The sequence below is a fragment of the Peromyscus eremicus genome, chromosome 2, assembly GCF_949786415.1.
Source record: "Peromyscus eremicus chromosome 2, PerEre_H2_v1, whole genome shotgun sequence".
Taxonomy (NCBI): domain Eukaryota; kingdom Metazoa; phylum Chordata; class Mammalia; order Rodentia; family Cricetidae; genus Peromyscus; species Peromyscus eremicus.
In genome coordinates, this window is record NC_081417.1 from 39099791 (window position 1) to 39125793 (window position 26003).

The following is a 26003-nucleotide window of genomic DNA, read 5'->3' on the forward strand; positions in this document are numbered from 1 at the left end:
CAGCACTCTGTGAGTTCGAGGCTAGCCTGGTCTACAGAGCGAGATCCAGGCCAGGCAGGCCAGGCACCAAAACTACACAGAGAAACCATGTCTCAAAAAAACAAAACAAAAAAAAAAAAAGAACATGCCACCACTCTGTGATTTGCTGCTCTGATTTGCTGCTCTGGCACATTGACTAGTGTAGATGAAAAACACTTGAAATCAGAGCAGGTACAAGATCAGTGGCTGCCTGCCTGCCTACCTGCCATCCTGCTTCCCATGTAAAAAGCCCCTTCCCCGTTCAAGAAGGAAAAGAATCATTTTATCATCAAGGACAGCACAATCTATAAAAACAAAACAAGCATCCCACCATTTTTATACTAACCCTTCACTTCTGGTCAGCTCCTTTAACCCAAACCCAAACCTTTCACAGTTTCACAACCTGCTGATCCTTTTCCAGTCCAGTGTATAAGTGTCCTGAGTCTTCGTTATGAAGACTCACAACTCATTAAAAATCCAGTGCAGTTCCTAACTAAATCCTGAAAGAGTTCTTTCGTGAAACATAAGAAAGTGATGTTAAATATTCATATAAAAGAAGTAATGACCAGGAATAACCAAAGTGAAGAGATGTTATTGGTCTGAACTTAGAAAACAGTGTTGCCATGCCAACAGAGGCATAAATGAAGGGAAGGAAAAATAATTTTGCATAGTGTACTGGGTAACTAGTTCCCACTGGGAAAAATACACGTTCAAGTCTCTCTCACCTCATATATGTTAAGTACAATACTCTAGAGCTGTGTGTGGTAAACCAGATGGCTCTCCAAAGCAAAAGGCTAAACAGGAAAAAAGCAAGAGATAGAATACAGGTACTGGTGACATGCAAAATTGTGGGGAAAAAACCCTGTACTTTTTAGGTGTGTGGGCATTTGAAACAAAACCAATATGTAAACAGCAATGTCCAAATTGAAGAGAATGTAGGGGGAGAAAAGTAGAGGGATTTTTGTTTTGTTTTGTTTTGCTTGTTTTAGTACTAGTACTGGGATAAATCCAGGACCTTGTGAATGCTAGACACCATTGTGCTACAACACACACACACATAGACACAGACACAGACACACACACACACACACACACACACACCTGCATTTGTTTTCTTTTTGGTTTTTTGAAGCAGGGTCTCTTGTATTCCAGACGGGCCTAAAATTCATATATATAGCTGTGGCTGGCCTTGAACCCCTGATTGCTCCTGCATTCAACTCACAAATACTATGTTTATGAGCCATCATGTTAAATTTATTGTTAGTGTTTTATATTTTAAGCTTATGTATGGGTCTGTGGGTCTTATATAAAGTAATATTCTATTTGATAACCATGCCCCCATTTAATAGTCCTGATGCTTTCAAGATTAAAGATTAAAATTAACTCCATCCGTGAACAAAACAGCAGTAGAATCATAATGATGATAAATATTTCTGACCTCTAATAGACATTGCACAGAACGCTCACACACATAGCCAAACTTTTGATATTGCAACATGCTGTTGTCACCTACAAAGTTCACACTTGTGAACCACACAGTTAAATTACAAAAAATACAAAAAAATACAAAAAAAAAAAAAAAAAAAGACACACACAGGAAGTAGGTCTCTTTTCTCAGGGGAAGGTCGGCAGCGGCTGGTAAGCTAAAGGCTATTCGCTAGTGCTCTGACCTCTTGGGCTTTTAACTCTGCATTTGGCTCTGTGTTTCTTATTTAATAAGACCGTTCAGAATTACATCTACAAGACACTGTTTTAAAAAGTTTGCCATTTTGTGTTGCTTACATTCATAGCTGCCCTGCAGTGAATGCAGCATGCATGGTTTTTTTTGGTGTTTGGAGACAGGGTTTCTCTGTGTAGCCCTGACTGTCCTGGAACTCGCTCTATAGACCAGGCTGGCCTTAGAACTCACAGAGATCCACCTGCCTCTGCCTCCCAAGTGCTGGAATTCAAGGCGTGCGCCGCCGCCGCCGCCGCCGCCGCCGCCGCCGCCACCACCACCACCACCTGGCCTTATATAGTTATTTTAAGACAGGTTTTCACATATTTACCTGTCTGGCCTCAAACAGGAGAACTCAAGCAATCCTCCTGCCTCAGCCTCCCAAGCAGCTAGAGTATAGGTAGTATCACCAGTGAAAGTCATTTATTTTATTAATTTTTTTAGTATCATATACATAATATAATCTGCATAATATAATTACATAATAATGTGTTTCATTATATTTTCATAAATGCACATAAAGTAGTTTGATCATATCTCCCACCCTTGTGACCCCCATTTCGCTTTGCCCCTTTCTTTTCTCGACTAGTCCCTCTTCTACTTTTTTACCCTTTTTTGTCTGTTCTCAATGTGTTTCGTTCCAGTTGAGCACAGGGCTGTAAGCGAGGGATTATTTACAGGAGCGTGGGCACCTTAGCAGGGGTTACACCACTGGAAAAGAAAAGTCTCTCCCTCCTCTGGACACCATTAGCGACCTGTAGATCCTCGAGGGAGGTGGAACCTCAAGAGCCCTTCCCTCCAGCTACTGTTCACTGCCTACACATCCTCAAGGGAGGTGGAGCCTGCTGAGACACACAGGCACCCAAAATTCGCTTGTGTATACACACAGACACACACACACACACACTTGCACACGCGTCACAAAGGTCTGACTTTGTTTTTATTTATAATTTATTTTTTGTGGTGCTAAGGATCAAATGCAGGTCCTCATGAATTCACCTTGCCTTCAATTTATTGTACAAAATACGTCAAGATTGCTTTGCCAGGGAGCAGTGACGCTAATATTTGTACTGTGCCATCTGCAGTGGAAATGCTGCATTTCAGTGTCGGTCGTTTTTTCTGGCATGACATACAGTATCTATGCGTGTTTCGTATCATCCTGTGTGTAACTCAGGGTATTCACAGCATGTGTGCTGCTTTGGAGATACTGCACCGGTGCCTGTGAGGAGCGAGGCACTTGGCGCCTTTCTCAGCTGACACTTTGAAAAGCCTGGATTAACTCTCTGGGACTTAATTTCTCCACCTAGGAACTAAGAGCATTGGACAGTTTTCCTGGAGGTCCTTTTGTATTCAGAGAGGATAACTAATTTTTTAAAAAAGCTGTTCGCCTCAGGGTACCGAATGTAGCCTGATGGTGATGTGATTGCCCAGCATACAGTGACCCCGGGATTCTCTCTGAGGGAAGAGGAAAAGGAGGTGCCCACAACAAGTGGTTGATGCTCCGGGGGAGGAAAATATTGACAAATGAAAGTAAGGCATGATGGGTTAAGCCTTTAATGCCAGACCTGGGGGCTAGGCTGAAAGATCCCAAATTGGAGACTAGTCTGGGCTACACAAGTGAGACCCTCTAAAAATGCAGAAGAGAAGGAAGCCAAGACTGCCACCACTTTGTGTGTTGGCTCAGGTCTATAATTCCAGAACTCAGGAAGAAGAGGCAGGGGCATGGCAGCAAGTTCCAGGGCAGCCAAGGCTACACAGCTAGATCCTGTCCCAGAAAAAAAAAAAAAAACAATAAAAGGCAAATAAGCAATGTGCATTTCATTCATTTTCCATGTTTTAAATGTTTTGTTGGTTCTTTTTGGTTTTTTAGATGGGGGTCTAACCATTCATGGAGCTAAGATACAGCTCATTGGCAGATCTCTTACCCGATATGCTCAAGTTCCTGGGTTAATTCAATTGCACACAAAACTGCTTCTTTGTTTTCTAATGAAATCTTGGATGGGACAATTATTGTTACTACTCAGAGATAAGTACTACAAGCATTCTGAAATGCTTCCTTAGCTATAGCTACTTTTAAGATCGTTTATATAAGCCGGGCGGTGGTGGCGCACGCCTTTAATCCCAGCACTCGGGAGGCAGAGCCAGGCGGATCTCTGTGAGTTTGAGGCTAGCCTGGACTACCAGCGAGTCCCAGGAAAGGCGCAAAGCTACACAGAGAAACCCTGTCTCAAAAAAAAAAAAAAAAAAAAAAAAAGATCGGTTATATAATAGGTTTATAACTTACCAATGTCTGTATACATCTTTATATTTTTTATCCATTTATAATTAGTTTAACAATGATCTATTATTAAAATAGTCCATTTTTTCCAAAAAAAGATGGTGGTCTAACTAGGTAACCTTGGATGACCTTGAACACACTCTGTAGACCAGGCTGGTGGTCTTGAACTCAAGTGATCCACCTGCCTCTGACTCCTGAGTGCTGGGATTAAAGGCATGTGCCACCACACCTGGCCTTGGTTTTAAAAGTTTTAAGGAAAGTATTGACTGTAAACATAGAAATTACCAGAAGGCATAAATGCCAACAGCCTAGCTTACCAAACAGTTGTACATGAGAAAGTTAAAACGACTCAACCTTTCCTAGATGTCTTATATCACAATACTCCCTTGTTCCCTTTAATTTTTAGAAAGTTGGAAGTAATACCTAAATCTGCTTCTGGACATGGTGTTAAGGCAGAGTTTTTGCTGAGAGTTTGAATTACACAGAAACCATGGTTCGACTGACTCTGGATTTAATTGCCAAAAGCAACAATCTTAAACCCCGAAAAGAAGAAACCATCGCACAATGCCTGAAGAAAATAACGCATGTGAATTTTTCGGACAGAAATATAGATGCCATTGTAAGGACTTCAAATTATTTTGTTTTTGCACAGTTAGCAATATAAACTTCATTGGTTTGCGGGCATACTAAATATTTTGATTAACCTTGTTAACTGTATTTTTACTGAGAAGCTTTATATTATGCTTATATTTTAATTTCCTTCTGGTTACTTAGCATATTAAGTTTCTGTAAAATATAGCATTGTGTTTTACAAATATCTGTTAGACGTACAATGCTATTTCCCTGGAATATACTTGTATTTGCATGGCAAACAGGATTTGGAAAACTATTGCTTTTATACCACACAAGAGTCCTGGAATACTTTTTAAATATCAAAATGTTAAAAAAAAATAATAAGCTAGGCATTTGCATGTAACACCAGCACTCATAGGCTGAGACAGGAGGATTTCAAGTTCAAAACCAGCCTGAGCTATACAGGAAGACCTGTCTTGGGGAGGAAAAATTAAGAATTCAAAAATTCAACAGTGGGGACAATATACCTCAGTGGCAGTGTGCACTCAGTGTATTCAAGGCCCTGTGATAAATGTCCAATCACCCCTTCTCTTCAATAAAAGTTCAAAGGTGAAGTTTTTGCATATAATTGAGTTATGTTACTCTATGTTATTCTCAGTCATTTGTATTAGACAAGGTCTCTGTGTAGTCCTGGCTGTCCTGGAACTCTCTCGGCAGACCGGCCTCTGCGTCCCCAGTGCTGGGAGTAAAGGTGTGCCCCACCACAGCCTGGCTTGTTTTGTTCTTTTTTTGAAACAGGGTCTGTCTATGTAGTCTTGGCCATCCTGAAACTCCATTTGTACACCAGGCTGTCCTTGAACTCACAGAAATCCACCTGCCTTTGTCTCCTCAGTGCTGGGATTCAAGGTGTTTCGAAACCACGTCCAGCTACTGGTATAATCACATAGTGGGTCATAATGAACCACTGTTTACACTATTGTGAAGTCTGTAAGATATTACAAAGAACTGAAAGGTTGTTTTACAGTATTCAGATCAATAGCATCATTATAGGTTGTTTTTTTTTTTTTTTTTTTTTGATCCTCTTCCTTTTATTTGAGGCAGGGTCTCACTCTCTTGCCCTTGCTGACTTGCTGCTCACCATGTAGACCAGGTGGTCTTGAACTTGCAGAGATCGACCTACTTCAGTCTCTTTGGTGCTGAATTCACAGATGTGTGTCACCATACCTGGCTTTAATCCATTACTCTTGACTACTGGATGATTTCTAATTTTCAGTATTAGAAAAACTATTCTAACAGTTTCCTTCCAATCCAACAGAAAGATTAAACCTTGCTTTATAATGTTTGGACAATAATTTGTCCATTGTTTCAACTTTCAGGAGAGTCTCTAATTGCTTCCAAGGAAAATTGCTTAAGAAATTCAATTTTCCTGGAAAAGTTACACAATTCTAAAGCCCAAAATTACAATGTGATCATTACAGTCTTATTTTGAGTGTGCAAAGTGCAGAGAGATGTCACTTTATCTCCTTAGGGAGATTTGTAGAATGTCAAAGTGAACATTTTTCTTAAAACCCAACTTCTAAGCTTTCAGGGGGAAGTAAATGGGACCTGTTTTGTTTTCTTTTCAGGATGACCTCTCTCTTTGCAAGAGCCTGAGTGTTTTATATTTATACGATAATCGCATCAGTCACGTCACTAACCTGAATTATTCCACCAATCTGACCCACCTGTACCTGCAGAACAATTGCATTTCCTGCATCGAGAACCTCAGGTCACTAAAGAAACTGGAAAAACTGTAAGTGCTTTTATTTGCAAATCCTCTTTTTTTTAAACAAAAAAAAAATTAAGATATTTTCTATTGTTTAAGTCTGATTCTCATAAGTGTCATGGAACAGGTCTCATTTTTGGCTTTTTTTGTTTGTTTTTGTTGTTGTTGTTTTTGTTTTTTCAAGACAGGGTGTCTCTGTGTAGCTTTGTGAGCTTTTCCTGGAACTCACTCTGTAGCCCAGGCTGGCCTCGAACTCACAGAGATCCGCCTAGCTCTGCCTCCCGAGTGCTGGGATTAAAGGCGTGTGCCACCACCGCCCAGCACAGGTCTCATTTTTAATTTTATTCTACTATATGTAATATATTCATGTATAATATGATCATTTGTCTTATTAAACCTGATAAAGTGGTCACAGTGGCTCATGCTTGTAATCCCAGCAATCAGAAGTCTGGGGTAAGAAAATTTCTAGAAGTTCAAGGCTAGCCTGGGCTACATAATGAAGTCCTATCTCAAAAATCAAAAATGCTTGATGTAGTTTTCTTTTGGTGAGGAGAATAAACTGTCCAATGAGCTTTTAGGGATAAAGCTTCTCACATAAGTTTAATTGGTCAAAAAGGTTCTCATAGAACTCAGGTAAATTCTGCTCTCTTCAGAATCACAAAGGGGCTTTGATTTCAAAAGGTTAAGGTCATAAACTGATACAGATTTGATTGTTTACAAAACTGCAGATAATTATTCCTAGAGAGATTAGAGAGATCACTCAGTGGTCAATTTCACACACAACTCTCTCAGAGAACATGAGTTCAGTTCCCAGCACCCACGTTGGGCTGCTCACAATGTAACTCCAGCTCCAGGGAATCTGGTGCCCTCTTTTGGCCTCTGAGAGCACCTGAACACACACACAGCACACATGCACATACACATACACACATATACATAAATTGAAACTAAAATTCTCTTTAAAATTATTATTACTAGGCAATGAAGATTGACAGATCCAAGTTCCCCAGACTGGATAGCTAACATATTTTTCTAAAAGTGGGCTGTAGTCTTCAGAATGGGTATAGAATGGCACAAAACACTTTAGTGGGAAACACACACTAAATGTAGACTTCTGAGTTCCAGTCTAGATATCGAAACAGGCCGGATGGTGGTGGCGCACGCCTTTAATCCCAGCACTCGGGAGGCAAAGGCAGGCAGATCTCTGTGAGTTCGAGGCCAGCCTGGTCTACAGAGTGAGATCCAGGAAAGGCTCAAAGCTACACAGAGAAACCCTGTCTCAAAAACCAAAAATAAACAAATAAATAAATAAAATAAAATAAAATAAAATAAAAATAGATATCTAAACAGATCATGGAAGTGAAGTCCAGAAACTGTAAACCCACAGTCTGGGTGATTCTTCTACACCCTACGGTATGGGAGACAGTTCAGTACAGACTGTTTCAACCCTCTCACTCAAAAAGTTGAAGATGTATATTATATACATGTGTGAAATATCCTAATGAAACCCAATGGCTTGTACAATTAATCAATGCTAATGTATTTTAGACCAAATTAAGTGTAACAATATAATTTGTGATTTAGATGAAACTTTCATAGGTTCAATAGAAAGACAACATTCTGTGCATATAATTCTTTAGCTGTGTGTGCATGCGCACATGTGCACACATTCTTGTGTGTGAATAGGGTATGAGCTTGTGGAGGTCAGAGAACAACCTCCAGGGTTGGTCCTCACCTCCCACCTTGTTTGAGACAGGGTGTCCTTTATGTTCCAGGCTAGCTGACCCATGAGCTTCTGAGGATTCTTGTCTCCATCTCCCATCTTACTCTAAGAGCTATGGGATTATAGATGTGCACTAACAAGACCAGCTTTATGTGGGTTCTGGGGATTCAAACTACAGTCCTCATGCTTGCTTACCCAGTGGCCATCTCCCCTGCCCTTCTTGTTATATTCTTATCGTTCTTAAAATCCACAGCATTCTCAGAAAATCTGTTTAGAACCATGTCTATGTTTTGCAGGTATCTGGGAGGCAATTACATTGCGGTCATAGAAGGTTTGGAAGGATTGGAAGAATTGAGAGAGCTTCATGTTGAAAGCCAGAGGCTTCCCCTGGGAGAAAAGCTTCTGTTTGACCCGAGGACTCTTCATTCTCTAGCAGTAAGGCCATAGTGAAAGTTTGGACAGAATGCCCTGATGAATGAGTCACAGTGGAGCCAGAGGTGGTGAGGGTGTCCTTGGAGTGTGTACATAATCTTCCTGTTTATATGCCCATTGAAAAGCTGAGGTTGATTCTCTCATGCAGTCTCTCGGTGTGTCAGAAGTCTGAAACAGGACGGTGGCCTACCTCTTTAACTAGAAGGACTGAAAGAAGGATGCGAACAGGTCATGTGAACTGAAGTTCTAATACAGGCCCGTAATGTGGACACATGATTATCATGGCGCATGGTTTTAAATTTTAGGGGAAACGTTAAGGAAAAGGGAGCGGACAATTATTTGGCAAGCTTTCTTTGCTTTTAGTTTTTCTGAGATACATCCTCAGGCTGGTGTCAGTCTCCCAAAGCTTGTGGCTGTGGGTGTGTGGACCCAGGTTTGAGGACTGGCTGTGCTGCTGGACAGCTGGTCTTCAAGGAGGCGCTCCTGTAAGGTGAGCTGCAGGAATCATCGCTGGGGTTCGCTGCTAGCTCTAAAAACCGGATGGGTCTTTGACAGTCCACCTTCAGTTCTGGGCTGGGAGATTAATAATGGGTCAGAGCTGCACAGATTCCATCCGTTTTGATTAGAGGACCCAGAAATGGAAGGACCATGTTTCTTAGACAACTGAGAAGTGGTCCTTTAAGTTAGGAGGAAAGAAGTGACCCAGTGACTGTGCCACCTGCTCCCCATGGACTCCGCTGTGTAGTCAGCAGCCACAGCTCAACCTCAACTGCTACAGCGAGACCAGCCCCACTGAGGGGACAACCAGGCACGTCAGCAGCCAGTTCAACTGGGGCTCTTCTCCTGGGTAGAAAGCGTAGGTGCAGGGAGAGGCTCTGCAGGGTGGCCCTTGGCAGGCGTTTTGTTTGGTGAAGTGGATCCCAGCAGTGGACACTGGGCCCCGGACTTGGCACATACTAAGTAAGTGTTCCGCCACTGTCTGGTATCCATAGTCCTCTCTTTATTTTTTGTTTTGAGACAAGATCTCATTAATTTGCCCAGGCTGGCCTTGACCCGAGTCTAGCACAGGTAGGCCTTGCATTTGTGATCCTTCTGCCTCTGCCTCCTGAGTGATGTAGGTTATAGGCTCTTCGGTAGCTCCATTTTGGACACTGGTGAGCTTTGGGTTTGGGGACCCTTAGCTCTTTAACCTACGAAGCTGTGGTTCTGTAACCCTTGAAGTAACTGATGTGGCAGCTTTCGGGAAGATCTGGGTGTCAGGGTTCCTCATCCCTTGAGTGCAGCCAGTGCCACAGCCCTTGGGCCCGGATGTCTGAGATCCTTGTCCCTGAAGGGTTGACAGTTCTTGAGCACTCTTCCAGGTCCGGGTCCCTCGGTCTCTCCTCTTTTCAGTAGCCCTCAGCTTCAGCTCCCATCCTCTCCATCTGCCACACACTCTCTCCCCCTTGTTCCCGCACTGGCCACACTCTCAAACTGCCCAGCTGCCTCTGCAGTTGTTCAAATGCAGCTGGCTACCTTGCCCCTCTGCAGTCGTCAGCATGCAGCGGGCTGACTCGCTACTTTTGCAGTTCCACCTGCCGATTGCTCAGCTATTGCAGGTGCTGCTTTGCTGTTTCTGCTGCCTCCTTCTTGCGTTACCATTTCAGCTCAGGAAACTACAGATGGGCACAAAAGGGGAACCTAGTGTGGCTGGCAGTGAGGAACTCAAAATCCTGTTTCCCAGCGGGCTCAGCCGCAGAAGGGACCAATCACAGCACATTATGCATGCAAATGAAGGCTTGTGTTTGCGCTCTTGCATATAAGTGGAGATTTGGGTTCGCATCAATCACTGCTTTGTCTGTTTATCATCAGTGGCAGTGGTCCCTCTGCTGGGCCAGGAGGAGAAATTGCTTCCTCTCTTGCCTATATGGAAATGGTTGCAGGTCATCTACAGTTCACAGAGGTTTGTGTCAGCAAAATGTCTGGTGTAAACTATTTGGAACAGTCCCGCACCTTTAGGAGTGGAGCAATTAGCAGTAATCCTTGTGTAGTTTTCTCAAGGTGTCCATTGGTGTTAAAGCAGTTGATGCTGGCGTATGGGTAATCTGGCTAGGTAGGTGGTCGGCACTCCTTCTGGTAAAGGTTGTCAGGCAAGAGAGTCCAGCGGCTGCCAGTCAGGAGTCAACGTGCGATACCCCATGGATGGCTTCTGCTTATTCACGGGAAAATGACCGTAAGAAGGAATGCTTCTGTCAGGGCCTGGAAGACCTTGTTAACACTAGTGGTGAGCTCGTCACACTCCAGCAGTGCTAACAGGAGCCAGCGCCTCCAAGAGGCATAGTGTCATCCTTTGTTTCCGGTTTATCACAGAAGACCACTGAAAACATTTTTTGCTAGTTTAGTTTTTGCACAGATTCAAGCAGATTCTGAAATTCTAAATATTAAAGCATCATTTTTTTCCCAATTATCTCAAGTCTTAAAAAGTATTAGTGGCAGAGTCTGAAAAGGCCAGTGGGTGGGTAAATACAACAAAATCCATTCTATCATGTACAGAGATGTCATAATGAGATGCATTACTTTGTACAAATGATAGAGACTAATCATAGCTTCAAAGTGTCAGAAAAGTTTGTTCCTGAAGGTTGACTATGTGTGGCTGTTTTGGTGGGTAGATTTGATAGAGATTCTCAGGCCTCAGATTTTAAGATTGCTCATTTAGTATATTTATGTTCTCATTTTATTAGCTAACACTGAAATTATTATTATTTCAGTGCCTTCTGAACAAGTGAATTCTCAAGAGAAAACTAAAAAGGGAAAGATAAAAATAAAAACCAGATATCCTTTCATGTCAGGTCATGTGACTTCTTCCCTATATGAGATTTAGCACAAGAACAGTCATGTACTAAAACTGCAGTAAACGTTTCTGTCTGCATCAAGCTGTCATTTTTACTGGCTGTGTTTTCTTCTTTTTAATTTGTAGCTTCCTTACTTTTATCATTTATATTGTGTTCTGGAGGAGGAACACGGGGCTTATGGAAGGAACCAGAGGCAAGTCAGTTATATCACACGCTGCAGTTCTAAAAGTTCCATATTAAAACAAAACAAAACAAGAACATTGGAGGCAGGTGGTGGCGGCAGCGGCAGCACACACCTTTAATCCCAGCACTCAGGAGGCAGAGGCAGAGGCAGAGGCAGGAGGATCTCTGTGAGTTCAAGGCCAGCCTGGTCTACAGAGTGAGTTCCAGGACAGGTTCCAAAGCTACACAGAGAGACCCTGTCTAGAAAAACCAAAGACAAACAAACAAACAAAGATAAATGAAAATTAAAAAAACAACAACATTGGAACAGAGTCTCCATGGCTTTTGTTTCTTGCCTACAAGGTAACCTGAACTGATGCTCTCGAAGCTTCTAAAGGACTGACACTTTTGCCTCCTATGTGTAGTGCTTAGATGATTCCCAATGCTAATTTAGCTATTTTTCTTCCAGAAATCCCTCTCTGTTTTGAATATCAGCAACAACAACATTGATGACATAAAGGACTTAGAGACACTGGAGAATCTCAATCACCTAATCGCAGTTGACAACCAGCTGGTGCACGTGAAGGTAAGGAGACCGCAGTCAGCCTCAAGTTTATACGTGGAATTGTGCTGTTAAGAGACGCCTAGAAACAGTCATAAAACATGTCACTTTCTAAAGACTATTCTGTACTTATTCTAACACTATCTTTTGAATCTCTACTTCTTAAGTATAACTATTTGTGTCTTCTACCCTGTTTTCTCCTCCATACCCAAGGTCTCCATATCTCGCCAATTTCTCTGAGGAGCTGTATGCCTTTTTCTTTTTTTAAAAATTTTTAATTTTTATTTTGTTTTCATTAGTGGTTTTGCCTGCATGTATGTATGTGTGAGGGTGTCAGGTCTTGGAGTTACAGATAGTTGTGAGCTGCCATGTGGGTGCTGGGATTTGAACCTGGGACCTCTGGAAGTGCAGTCAGTGCTCTTAACCACTGAGCCATATCTCCAGCCCCAGCCTTTTTCTATCGACATTATTTGTCCATCAACCTCTTTCTTCTAGAGGCAGAGTTTCTTCTTTTTAGCTCTGTGTTCCCAGTGAATGAGTTTCTAGGAACTGTCACTACTCTAGCTGTCCCTGATGCTGTGTGGAAAGGTACAGAGATAGCAATTTATTCTGTTTTGCACTAGCTAAGTACATGTCCTATTATATTGTGCCATAGAATGTCATCACATTGATCATTTATTCAACTATGTGTTGAACACGGCCGGATTTGTCTGGCATTGTACTGCAGAGGAAGGAAGAATTCAGGCCCAGGCCTCAAGAATGTACAGGCTGAGCATAGTGGCACATACTTGTAATTCCCAAAACTTGCAAGACAGAGGTGGTATGACTGATACAAGTTCAAGGCCAGCCTGGTCTACACCGCAAGACTGCCTCAAAAAGAGAAGAAAGTAGATGGTGAACATGCCAGGCATAGGGTATAACAGATGTGTTTCTCTGAGACAATTTGGGATGTTCAGAGAACCACAAAGAGGTCAGTTTACTATGGCAGGATGCATTGCAGGTGCCCAGAAAGTTCAGGAATAGAAGCAACCCTACAATATGAGATCAGAAAGAAAGACATAGAGCCAGATCACAAGGTCCTCACAGGACATAATTATAACCTAATTCTAAGTGCAGAGACGGTCATTGGAAGGAATGTATTTTCCAAAAGGATTTCTCTATCTGCTGTATGAAGAATGAATTTCAAGAATAAAGGCAAACGTATGAGTTGGGAAGCTATTATAGGCAAGAAGTCAGATAATGTGTTTGAGAAAAGAAGATGGTTGCTTGGAGATGTAGGGGAGTGGGTGTGTTGGGGTATATTTTTAGGTAGAACCCATAGAATTTCCAGGGTGCAAGAATAAAATGTTAAGCACTCTATCTTAGTTAAAAGACTAAAGGCATAAAAAAACTTATTCAATGACATTATAGCAGAAATCTCCCCAAATCTGGGGAAATAAATGCATATCCAAAAAGACAGGACAAGAGAAATGACCCTTTCACATCGTAGTACAGTTAAAATGTCCAAGTATAGAACAGAAAAGGAATATTGAAATCTGCAAGAGAAATACCAAGTCGCTTACAAAATATGAACCTATTAGAAAAATGTGTAAAAAAAATGCCTAGGCTCAGTTTATTGGAATCTGAATATAGACCCTGCCCAGGATGTATCTGAATGTGCTTTTGTGATTTCAATCTTCCCCTGAAGGCTTAGTGGAAGATGGCGTTGGAGCCCAGCATCTGAATATTAACTTCTTTCTTTGTATGTACTCTGAATCCAAGATCTCTATGTTATGGCATGGAGTCTGCCATTCTCTTTGCCCTAACCTGCTGGTAAACGCTATGCCTTGGGGAAGAAATCTCTCATGCCGCCGTGTGTGAGGTCACTGACTTCCATCCCAAAGGCTGTCAGCAGCAGACAGCTTTGGGCCATGGGGAAAAGAGCCATCGTTAGAGACCTCCAACAGCACCTCGATAATGACCTGAGGTGGTCAGCGCTGAGAGAGAAGCCGCTTCCGGATGGACACCAGCAGGTTCCACAGATGAGTCCACAGGAACAACTGAATGTAGTTATTACTGAGGGAGGTATAATATGAAAATGAGTGCTTCTGCTGAGAACTTACATTGTCTCTAAAAAAAATTCAGAATTTAAATTCAAATATATTACAAATGGACTGTATAGTCACTCGTCTTATTAAATAATCATAATTATAATCGATTACACAGTACAATGAGAAATCCTGTTAGTCTTGTCCATGGATTTTTATGTAGCATCATAAAGGAGAAAATGATAATATTTACAGTATATTTTGGCATGGAAAATAATTTTTTAAAAAATGGAAAAATAATGATCTCTTAGAATGATTGTTACTGAGTCTTCCAGTCAAAATTGCAACTTGAACAATGAGAAAGAAGACTGGCTATCTAATAGAATTTTTCCAAAAACACACGTAGGGAAAAAAAAAAAAGTACTACAAAGACTGCGAGGCTACTGAAATCTGTGAGCCCTGTGGGGGAAACAGAAAACAAGAAAGAATCGAGTCATTAGGAAACGCGGACACTCACAGACCATGACCATGTCCTCACTCACTGGTGGTCCCAGAGCCTAAGGGAAGTGAGCGCATGAGAAGCTGAGGAGGCATGGGCTGTGGGCTTCAGGACATGGCCGTAGCTTCTGTTTCTCTGGCTACCTGGAGCTTCATCCCATCCCTTCACTCCCCAGATATACAGCTGTCGGGGAGTCCTTCCGCCACGTTGCTCTCAGCCTGCCCTCATCTCTCCGAAGCTGGCCCAGGTCAGGGACTTCTAGGCAAGAATAAATAAAAAGGTGGGTAAGATGCAGAAGAGGAAGCACGAGAAACAAACACCTTCTTGCCTTCCCTCGTGTGCAGCCCTTGAAGAAAGAACGTCTTCAAAACCTGCTCCATTGCACCCCCCCTTTTAATTCCTGTCCTGCTTCTGACGTCAGGTCCTCCGCCCCTCTTGATTCATCTCTTGTTCGTTCATTGAAAATGCCTACTTTGTGGCAGTGCTAGGCAGGCAGTGGTGGAGACAGCAGCCAGCATGGAACAGACACGGCTGGTCCTTGAGAAACTCCTAGTGCTAAAGGGAAGGAAAACATTCAGCACATGATCAACAGGGGAAAAAGTAAAGTAAAAATTGCAGACCAGCTGTCTTGGCTATAATAGAGTTTTGTTTATTTTAAGGGCATCCGGAGCCATTGAAGGTGTGAAGTAATTAGATGTTACCATTTGGAAAAGATTCTGCTTAACTAGGGTGTGAAGAACAGATTGGAAGAGTCCAGACCAACTAAGAAATGAGAAGTAGTAGAAACCTTAACAGTGGGGGTGGAAATGGAGGGGATGAACAGTGGGCAAGACTTGGTTCTGAGTTGGATGTAGAGACTATTGAGCAGAGGTAAATGAGACATGGAAAACTCTGGAGTCAGGTCTGGGGAACAAGAAGACCGTGAATTTTGGTCATGCAGAGTCGGAGTGTCTTTGAAACATTCCAGAAAAACACCAAATAAACAGCTATGTGTGAGGCATACAGCATAGAGGCCAGATGAATAGGACTCTTGAGCATATTGGTTGTCAATGAAAATGCCATCATGGATGCAGACATGACGGAGGAATTATTTTCCGTGGGAGGTTTAAGCATAATGAGCACAGTGGTGGACTGAGGAGGAGAACTTGTTTCTGTGAATGTGCTCTCTTCTGTGAGCAGGGAGTGAAGCAAGCATTGTTCTTGGAGGAGCAGATGGCCAGTATAGAAAAGAAAGGGAGTTTTTGATGGTTCCTGATGGCCTAACATCACCTGCTCTCAGTGGGTGCTGCCGGGCTCTGGAAATCCCAGTGCATTATGGGAGGTTTTATAGCACTGTCACCACACAGCTTTCTTCAGGCTCTTACTCAGTTCAGTGAGTTCTTTCCATGAATGAACCCAGGTGACTGTTCACCATGCACACCATTGCCTTTTATGAGATGTGCTCTCATTTCTCAGCAACAACTGTTATAAAATAGTCCATTCATACATTTGAGATGTCTGTGGCCAGAGGTTGGGTCCTGATGGAGCCACAGATTCCTGGAGGCTCTGTGGAGCTTTCTGGAATGCAGAATCACACAGGAAAAGTGAATGGTCCACAGATTATGATGCCCCAAAGAACCGAGACTTACAAAGTCCGTGACCGCTAACATTTGATTCCCTGACAAGGTTATCAGGGCCTTTTCAGCCTGTGGGCGTACCCAATGGTTGGGAAAAGGAAGGATTGGTCTAAGCCCTCACAGCGTCACATGGAGTCCAAGAACTCAGAGTAGCGGCAGCGGTAACTTCTTCACCAGACACGATGCTCAGCACCTGCATTTAAACAATGTGATACTTTTTTAAAATTTAAAATTACATTGTATTCTTTATTTTAGTGTGTGTGTGTGTGTGTGTGTGTGTGTGTGTGTGTGTGTGTGTACAGCATGTGTGTTGTACAGAGGATTTGTGAGAGTTTTCTCCTTCAACCATATGAGACCCCAAGTCTGAACTCAGGTAGTCAGGCCTGATGACAAGCACTTTACCTGCTCCCCTTGGTGATCCGTGTGCACGAAAAACTTGGAGAAGCACTAGTCAGTGGGTCTGGGGATGGTGGATAAAAGAAAGGATAACAGCCAGAGAAGGAAGACTGGAAATGAAGATGTAAGAGAGAAGACCGCAGAGGAGACGGCCAGGATCAGAAGGCTGATTGGGGGAAAGAAATAGCACTCTTCCTTTGTTGAGAAACGTGGAAAAGGGAAAGGAGGTGTGAGATCACAGGCAGAGAACTGAGAAAACGTTAGTGAAACCTGACCTACTTCTCCCCCAGGAAAGTACGGACCAAAGTCAGCTACTGAGGAGGAGAGGAAAGAGAAATTTCAAGCCTAATAATAATAATAATAATATCCACTTTAACTCACGGGCCCTACTTTAAATGACATTTCATGACTTTCTGATTTGCATTTCTTTCCTGTAACCTCTTTAGACAGGCATGTATCAATATATAAAAACACCAAATGTTTTAATGATTTACAGTGCACCTTATATTCATGTAAGTTGCTTATGGGTACAGGTTAAGTCATGAGCATCACGAGACCAACATTATCCAAGTTGCTAATGCTATACAAAGTCAAATGCAAGTCCAAAAATGCAAACAAAACAAAACTTAAAAGAACAGCAACAAAAAATTTGTAATCTCTGCCACAGTTTTTATGTCTGCAAAGTTTGCCAAATCAATAAAACGACCTGAGTTCATCTCACAGTCCAATTCATTAGTGATTTGCTTCATTGGTTTTCTGATGACCATTTATCATGAAGTATAGAATCTTCAGAATAAATGGGAAAAATAAAAGACTTGACATGGTTGCCTCTTATATAAACTAAATATTTGATTTATAATACACAAATGAACAAACCACGATAGCCTGTCATGTTTTCTTAGTTTCTAATTTATTCAACCTCTGCTCAATATTGATCCTGGCAAGCAGCATGGCCCAAAGATGAATTTATTCATTCCACACTTTAGTCAGGAACAAGCCCAAAATTATAGATTTTCTCAGGCAGATGATGACAGGCAGTCAGAGAAATGACAAATGGCTGTCTTTAGACTTAGTGAGGACAGTTGGGCCAGACGTTTCCGATAAAGATTGGAGCGTGCTGGTCAAACACAGGTTCATCATCGTCATTAAAGCAGAGAAGACTGCCTGCTCCAGCCACCCATACGGGAGCAGGGTACCAGCCTGCAGGGGAAAGGGAATTGGCTCTCAGAGTTGTGCAGCACCCTTCTGAGCGATAGCATGACATGATCATTTATCAAACAGAGACTGTCCAGAAAAGTGTCTGGTTCCTTGAGTAATTTATTGAAGGGCAGGAGAGTGAAAGCATTTTATTAAGGACAGGAAGGCAATGAGCAAGCAGAGCGTATCCAAAGGGTAATCGTATTTCAGAGCAGGATTAGTTTAGCCTTAAGTCAACATACGCTGGAGGGAGTATGTCCAGGGTCATTTATCAAGTGAGGAATAATTAACACAACTCCAGGCATTGTTTTATCCATATCAGTTTAAAGTTCTCTTGTTAGGGGCGTCATATTCAACAGCACGAAGCATACAGCACCCAGTCCCTTCCTCATGGCTTTTAAAGTAAGAGATGCAGAATGTGACATAAAATAGTCATGGCTGTGCTAAACATGGAACAAAGGTTTCAGAAAGAGCAAAATCTAAGGTCCAATAATGAAGGCTGAGGTCATAATTTTGAAGACAGCTTTCTTAAATGAAGGTAACTGTTGGTCAAAGGGTCGGAAGTTTCGTCTTTAAATTTTGCTGTTAATCAAAATTAAGAGAAAGGGACTTAGCTGAAGAACAACAGGGCAGGCAGAAAACGAACATATTTATGAACTTAACCTGTTTTGTTCTGGACACTTTATATGCCATGACAATTAATTCTAATTGCAGCCACTTTATAAATAAAAACACGCACTTAATCCCAGCACTCAGGAGGCAAAGGCAGGTGGATCTCTATGAGTTCAAGGCCAGCCTGGTCTATAGAGCAAGTTCCAGGACAGAGCTACACAGAGAAACCTTGTCTCAAAAAGCCAAATAATAATCATGATGATGATAATAATAATAAGCCATGACATGCACACAATGAGCTAAAGCCCGGGAGACAGAGGGCTGCTCCTGAGAAGACAGTTCCTGCCTTCACAAGTTGTTTATTTTGATCCTGCAGGGTCAGCAGAGACTAAACTCTAGAGGTAGATAGATATACACACCTACAGAAACTCACTGCTTTGGAGAGAGGTCTGCATTCTTCTGTTGGTTGCACCACTTTTCAAAAATAAAGATGCAGAGACGACTACAGTGCATTACTTTTTTGGAGTAATTAATGTCCTTTATCTCATTTTTTAAAAAACGAGTCTTTGGGGCATATATAAGAAACATTCAAAGTATATATCCTTTCCATTAAATAGTAGTTAAAATAGCATACTTTTAAAGAGGAAGGGGAGAAAGCAAGAAAAGGAACGGCAGGAAGATAAAGATTTGGTTCCGGGGTTTGCTACTGGCTGGGAAAGAAGTGCCATAGTGAGAAAGAGGAGGTAAGGGCGGGGCAACCGGAAGCTGCCTCACTGTCACGTGACGTGTACACCGTGGATTAACATAGTGAGAAAGAGGCTGGTAAGAGCAAGGCAACCAGAAGCTGCCTCTGAGGTGCCATTCACGGCTCCCTCACTGTCACGTGACGTGTACACCACGGATTAACTTAGTTTCTCTTGAAGTTTCAACAAATCGTCTTCTGGTAAGCTATAAAAGCATGCAAATGGCTATCACAAAAGCCAGAACAAGACTGGATGTGGTGGCACATGCCTTTAAGCCCAGCACTCGGAGGCAGAGGCAGGTGGATCTCTGAATTCAAGGCCAGCCTGGTCCAACTCCAGAGTGAGTGCCAGGCCAGCCAGGGCTAAATAATGAGACCCTGTCCAAACAGCGGGGCAACAACAAAAAAAGTCAAAGAAAACTGTAACCACAGTGAGGTCATAATTTCAAAAGAAGTGCCATGTCCCCAACAGATTAGCAGGGCGTATGACAATGTGTCCAATGTGATCTGTGGGTGATAAAGGGGCAGGTAATTTTCTTTTCTGTTTTGCAGTTTGACAGGGTTTTTCCCACGTTCTTCATTAAAAATAGGCAACAACGCATATGGCCTCCAATGCTAACAGACTCTGCTGTTGTTTCGTTTGATGAGCCAGTGAGTTTTATTGGGGTGACTTACAAGGAAGCTAGGTAAGGGCTTCTTTACAGGAGCAGAAATGACTCAGAGGTAGGGCATCATCAAACATCCTCTCAGGCGGCGTGTGCACCACTCCTGAAAGCTGGGAACCCGCAGCACACTGCACAGCCTGCAGGCAGATCAGCAGGCTGGGGAGTGTCCTTTGCAGGTGGATCCCTGGTCTGAGCCTCTTCTAGGAGCTCAGCTGGTCCTGCTCCCTCCAGACAGTTCACCCTTTTGAGGGTCTGTCAGCAGCGGCTAATGGAGTGTTCACTCACCACTCTCCATTGACTTAATGGATTCCACTGAGAATATGGTATCTTCTGGAGAAAAGGTGTTTTCTTAGCTATAGATTGGGTCGATTTACGGGCAACGTGATCAAGAGCAGTGCTGTGATCCCCAACTTAGCACCTCGCGTTGTACCCCCTCCTTAGCTACCCCACTACCCGTATAGACGAGGCTGGTGGTTGTGCATGCTACTTGAGGAGCTGGAACTCCATGGGAAGCAGTTACTACCTTCAAAAAGCAGCTGGCAGCAGCAGAACTGATAAGTCTGAAATTCCATGCCTTCCTTTCTTCCCCTGATTATAGGATTTGGAGCTTTTACTGAAAAAACTGTTGAAGCTGTGGAAACTAGATCTAAATGGAAATCCTGTTTGTCTTAAACCAAAATATAGGGACAAAGTGATACTGATGTCCAAGTCACTGGGTGAGTAGTATTTTACATTAATCCAGCTTTTCAGAGAAAAGCACTTGTTTAACTTAAAGTTATCATCAAGCTTTCAGAAATAGAAATGTAACATCTGGCTCTAGAAATTGGTCAACTTAAATGTATATGTTTGAATAATTGCAAAGGTAAAAATAGGAAGTAATACTTGATTTTTTTTTCTATTCATAAATAAACCCCAGGCATACTTTTAGGAGAAAATGTGGCCACTACCTACAAAACTGGTTAGCCATAAATGTGCTGACTTTCCTTGGAGCAAATCCTTGGCAGGCCCTTAGCCTCCTCAGCTCTTGGTCCTGCAGATAAACTGATCAAAGCCTGCTCACTTGCCATTGGCCAGATAGTGCCCTAAGAACGCATGGGAAGGGGACCAGGGAGTTCTGTAAACTCTTTACAAATGATGCCATTCCTAAGTCTACCCTACATTGGGGGAAATGGGCCAAAGCACTTGGTTGGTGGTACAAAGTTCAGGACAACAGGCAGTGCCATGTCACAAAGGAGCCTGAGAGAGTTTCCTGAGCAGAACTCTGAGCCATGCTGCACCGGGGTCTAAGAATTCATAAAAACTAAAGTACGACAAAATGACTTCAAAACTCATAGCTAGTCAATCATAATGCTAGTGTGGTGCTTCTCTGGTGTGGGGAAAAGCAGGTCAAATAATGCAAGGCATTTTTTCTCAAAATATATATGCAGGAGCTGTCCACAGCCCACAGAGGCAGGGAATAAATAATACACAGAGATGAATGGTGTTATGTTTTCCAAGTTCTACAGATGCCTCTGCTCTGCAATCCCCACCCTCTCACTTATCTGATACCACATACAACTGCACTAGTCTGCTTTACTCAGCCAGAGGAAAAAGGAGACTCGATTAATGTTTAATAGTCCACTATAAAGCCGGTGTGGTGGTGCCTGCCTTTAATCCTCCCACTTGGGAGGCAGAGACAAGAGAATTGTGAGTCCAAGGACAGCTTAATCTACATATCAAGTTTCAGGATGGCCTGAGCTATATTGTGAGATCCAGACTCAGAAAAAAAAATTACAAATGGGCTGCAGTGTGATTCAGGGATAGATACATGCCTAGTACTCACTTGGCCCTGGTTTAATCTTCAGCTCTATGAGACAGACAGACAGACAAGAAGGAAGAAGAGGGGAGGGAGAAGAAAAGATAAAAAACAAAATCTCCATTTTAAAACCATTTCTTGTCAGGCCGTGGTGGCGCACGCCTTTAATCCCAGCACTCGGGAGGCAGAGGCAGTCGGATCCCTGAGTTCGAGGCCAGCCTGGGCTACAGAGAGAGTTACAGGACAGCCAGGACTACACAGAGAAACCCTGTCTTGAAAAACCAAAAAGGAAAAAAGCAAAACAAAAAAAAAGTTTCTCCATATGCACGATTACAAAAGGCATAGAGATAAGTCTACTGATTTCTGAAAGCAAAAATCATTCAAAGTTTGTCTTACATTACCCTTCTTATACCACACTTTGTGACTCCAAAATTAATACTTAAAAACCCAGGGCTGACGGAGTTCAGTGGTAGAGTGCTTGCCCAGTATGCACAAGCCTGAATTCTATCCCTAGTACTACAGGGAAAAAATACAGGAGAAGAAAGAAATCACTCCTGCTCTCACTACCATAGCTCTACTAGTGAAACAGTGCATGTCTTCCAAGTCTGTGCACATGTACAAATGCTTTTGTCTGTTATTCTATTGCTCTTCTTTTCACCCAGTTCAAAACAAAATAACAACAACAATAATAAAAGTCAAAAGACTATGAGGGACCATTTTATGTTTTACAATTTACCCAGTCCTCAACAAACACAGTAAACCCTACATATTTGGTTTACATAACGTGCGTGGAAGCAAATTTCATGTTGAGAGCAAATCATTAAAATGAAATAAATGTCACTACCTATGTCAGTTACCTGCCTTTCTCTCCAAAATCACTTCTACACATAAGAGCCTTATGCAAGATTATGTGCTAAAAGTGACATGGAATCAGAAAACTCAAGATAGCATATATATATATATATATATATATATATATATATATATATATATATATATACGCCCAAAATATACATATATATATATGGTGTCACCCAAAATATACTGGCAAGTTACATAATTATCAATATAAGCAAATATGTGAAGGCATCAGTAAAGACAAACAGTTGAGAAAACTGAGCATAAATGAATGATCTTGAATGTAGATATAAGTCCAAAAAAGTGTGATGGCAAAACATCTTGCCAACTTCTTAAACTGCCATTTGGAAAGTGCTGTCATTCACTTAAGAACGGTACAGAAAACGGAAAGCGATTGATTATACCCTCAGAGTCTACTGCTCTAGTTTCCCTCTACAGCCGGCCGCAGCTAGAAAATACATTACACTTCAGTGAGATCCTTGGAGAAAGAGCATGTCTACATCTTACACGACATCACAGTGTTCCAGCTGTCCTGTTGTAGCCATCATCTCTGCCTGAGTTAAACATTATCATAGGTGCGCCTGTACAGGATGGAGGTGCTGCTTCTGGGGCCGGTCGGTACTCTCCCTGCTTCCTAGAACCTCCTGAGGTGCTGGAGCCCATCACCTATGGACGAGGAACAGACTACCATATTCTCAGTTCTGTCAATTTATTTTATAATTTAAACACAACCCAGTATTGCAAGTATTTAAGTAGCAGTATTAATACTTTCAGCAGTAGGATTAACATTTTCTTAGAGTATTCTCAGGTTCCCTGAAAGAACATGACTGAAAAAATTTTCCTATTTCCTTATGACATTCTGGGCTCAGTGGAAGATGTTCAACAGATGATGAAAGACAGTTTAAAAATTATATAGATACATTATGAGAAAAGATAGTCTCTTTATTAAATAAAGGCCACATAAACCACTTTATTTATGTGATACAAAATGTAATTTAGGTCAAATAAAGTAAGGGACTTGTTCAGTACTCTATAGAATATCCATATATAATAAATTATCACCCATCAGAAATTGTGTTTAAAGAAAGACATACTAAATGTAATATTATATAACATTAAGCATTTTATATATGTTTGAAACAGGTTCTTTCTATGTAGCCCTGACTGGCTGTCCTGGAACTCACTATGTAGACCAGGCTCAAAATCACAGAGATCCACCTGGCTCTGCCTCCCAAAGGCTGGGATTAAACCACTCCTGGCTATAATAAAATATTTTAAAAATAGTATGTGAAGTTTTATCTATAGAGAACTCCATTTTGTATAATATACCCATCTATATACATAAATACAAATAGAAATAGATTCATATTAAATATATAAGTACACATAGAAACAAAATATTGCTAAGAAATAATCTAAAGTAGTATCTATCAGGGTATACAAATTATTATTTCTCACTACAGAATAAATTTTAATTTTTTGGTATTTTATTTTTTTCCAAATATCTTACATATACAAAAATTTCTTGTGTAATTGAAGAACCTGAATTTTAAAACCTCTTTTAAATGAGCAAAATGTAAAGATAGCTGAATTCTCACCTCCTAGAACCAACAGGCCAGCTCTAGGGGTTGCTCCTAGCACAGCCTACGGCCTAGCTATAATAAGCACTATTAAGGTGTTACAAAGTTATTAAGGTGTTATAAAGTTATTAACACTTTACCATGTTATAAAAATAAGATGTGCTTACATTTTTATATACTTTTTTTTCTTTCTTTCTTCTTTTTGAGATAGCATCTTTCTGTGTAACCCTGGCTGTCCTCAAAATTTCTATGTAGACCAGGGTGGCCTCGAACTCACAGAGATCCGCCTGCCTCTTCCTCCTGAGTGCTGGGATTAAAGGCATGTGCCACTATACCTGTCTTTTATATTATTTTTTTACTAAGACCAATAATTAAGTTTATAAAAACATGATTTTATTTGTATTATGACAACATTTTACTTTGAAAAACAACATAGTTTGCATGTGACCTTAGAAGGGATCAAATCCAAACTATCTCCAGTGAGTATCTTTGGCAGTATGAGAAGGCAGGGTATGAATAATAAAAGATCCTTTTCCTGTTCTTTCATCATGTTTCAGTTGTTTCTAGTACGTGCATATTCCTTTTTTAAATCAGAAAACTAAAAAGAAATAAAAACTCAACAATGTAAGTTTAAAGACCAGGGAGATACTGCGGTCAGTCACAACTAGCATGCCGAGAACCTTTCAGTACCATGAATGGTAGTCAGTAGAGGTGAAGCCTCTAGTTAGGCACCAACTCAACTGCTCCGTGGTTGATGACACATGTAAGTGTTGTCTTCAGCAATAGGGCCTACCATCAGTTTGTGAAGAGCATCCAACAGCCTGTGATATCTGGGAGTTTCCATGGTGCCTCTTTGGCAACAAATCAAGAAGATGTAACATATTTCTGGCACTGCTATTTTTGTTGTTGTTGTTGTTGTTGTTGTTGTTGTTGTTGTTTGGGACAAGATCTCACTCTGTAGCCCAGGCTGGCCTAGAATTCATTATAGTAGCCAGGCTAGTCTCAAACTCATGGTCATCTTCCTGCCTCAACTTCCAGAATGATAGGATTAGCTAACACGTCTAAGGTGTTTTTAAGAAGAACTTTATTGTAGCTTATGATGTAATGTGTTATAAGCAAGAAACATATCTTTTTTATTTCCACATACACACACACACATACACACACACTCTCACACGCACACTCACACTGTATATTGTTTATTTTTTGTTTATCAAGACAGGGTTTCTCTGTGTAGTCCTGGATGTCCTGACGCTAGCTCTGTAGACCAGGCTGGCCTCGAACTCACAGAGATCCGCCTGCCTCTGCCTCCCAAGTGCTGGGATTAAAGGCATGTGCCACCACTGCCTGACTGTACTGTATTTTTAACATACATATCTTCCCCAGAATTTCTTGATGGTAAAGAAATCAAAGAAATGGAAAGACAATTCCTAATGAACTGGAAAGCGTCTAAAGATGCCAAGAAGACCAGCAAGAAAAAGAACAGTAAAAGTGAGGATCCCAGCAACTCCTACCTGAGTAAGAGCCCGTCAATAACCCGCCACTCCCAGCAGGGGAACAGTCTAAAGTCTATGAGAGACAAGAGGGAAGTGGTGCCCAGGGTTGGGGGTGGTGCTTCTAGACTTTAGAAGTGTATTCAGCAGCCTGGTTGTCAGCAAAGGTCCATACAGTTATTAGGAACTTTCGCCAGCGATGGAAATGGTAACCAGTGTGAACAAACCCTGCACTAGGTTCACACTGGCTGTGCCTGTGTCAGCCACATACACATAGTCATGGCGTGAGTGTGGGGAAACTGAGGTTTCATTCCAGCACAGGTGGATAATATCAGTTTCATAGGTGATAAAATAGTTGAGTTATAAGTTGTGAAACCCAAGTCACTGTATAATTGACATTAGTGCAAAAACATCACTTTTTGTCAGTAGGATGAAAAGTTAAAACATGTCACACATGGTTGT

At 41.7% G+C, this 26003-nt stretch overlaps 1 protein-coding gene across 4 annotated transcripts in view; it reads left to right on the forward strand.

The window, feature by feature from the left end:
• The window catches only part of Ppp1r42 (protein phosphatase 1 regulatory subunit 42), a 38665-nt gene that overhangs the window by 1195 nt on the left and 11467 nt on the right, over window positions 1-26003 (forward strand). For all 4 annotated transcript variants that reach the window (XM_059254025.1, XM_059254024.1, XM_059254026.1 and 1 more), the window contains exons 2-7: window positions 4420-4632; window positions 6212-6378; window positions 8371-8509; window positions 11969-12085; window positions 20414-20531; window positions 25435-25566. In XM_059254025.1, coding sequence (XP_059110008.1) covers window positions 4504-4632; window positions 6212-6378; window positions 8371-8509; window positions 11969-12085; window positions 20414-20531; window positions 25435-25566 — 802 coding nt within the window. In that variant the 5' untranslated portion in view covers window positions 4420-4503. The remainder of the gene's footprint in view (window positions 1-4419; window positions 4633-6211; window positions 6379-8370; window positions 8510-11968; window positions 12086-20413; window positions 20532-25434; window positions 25567-26003) is intronic.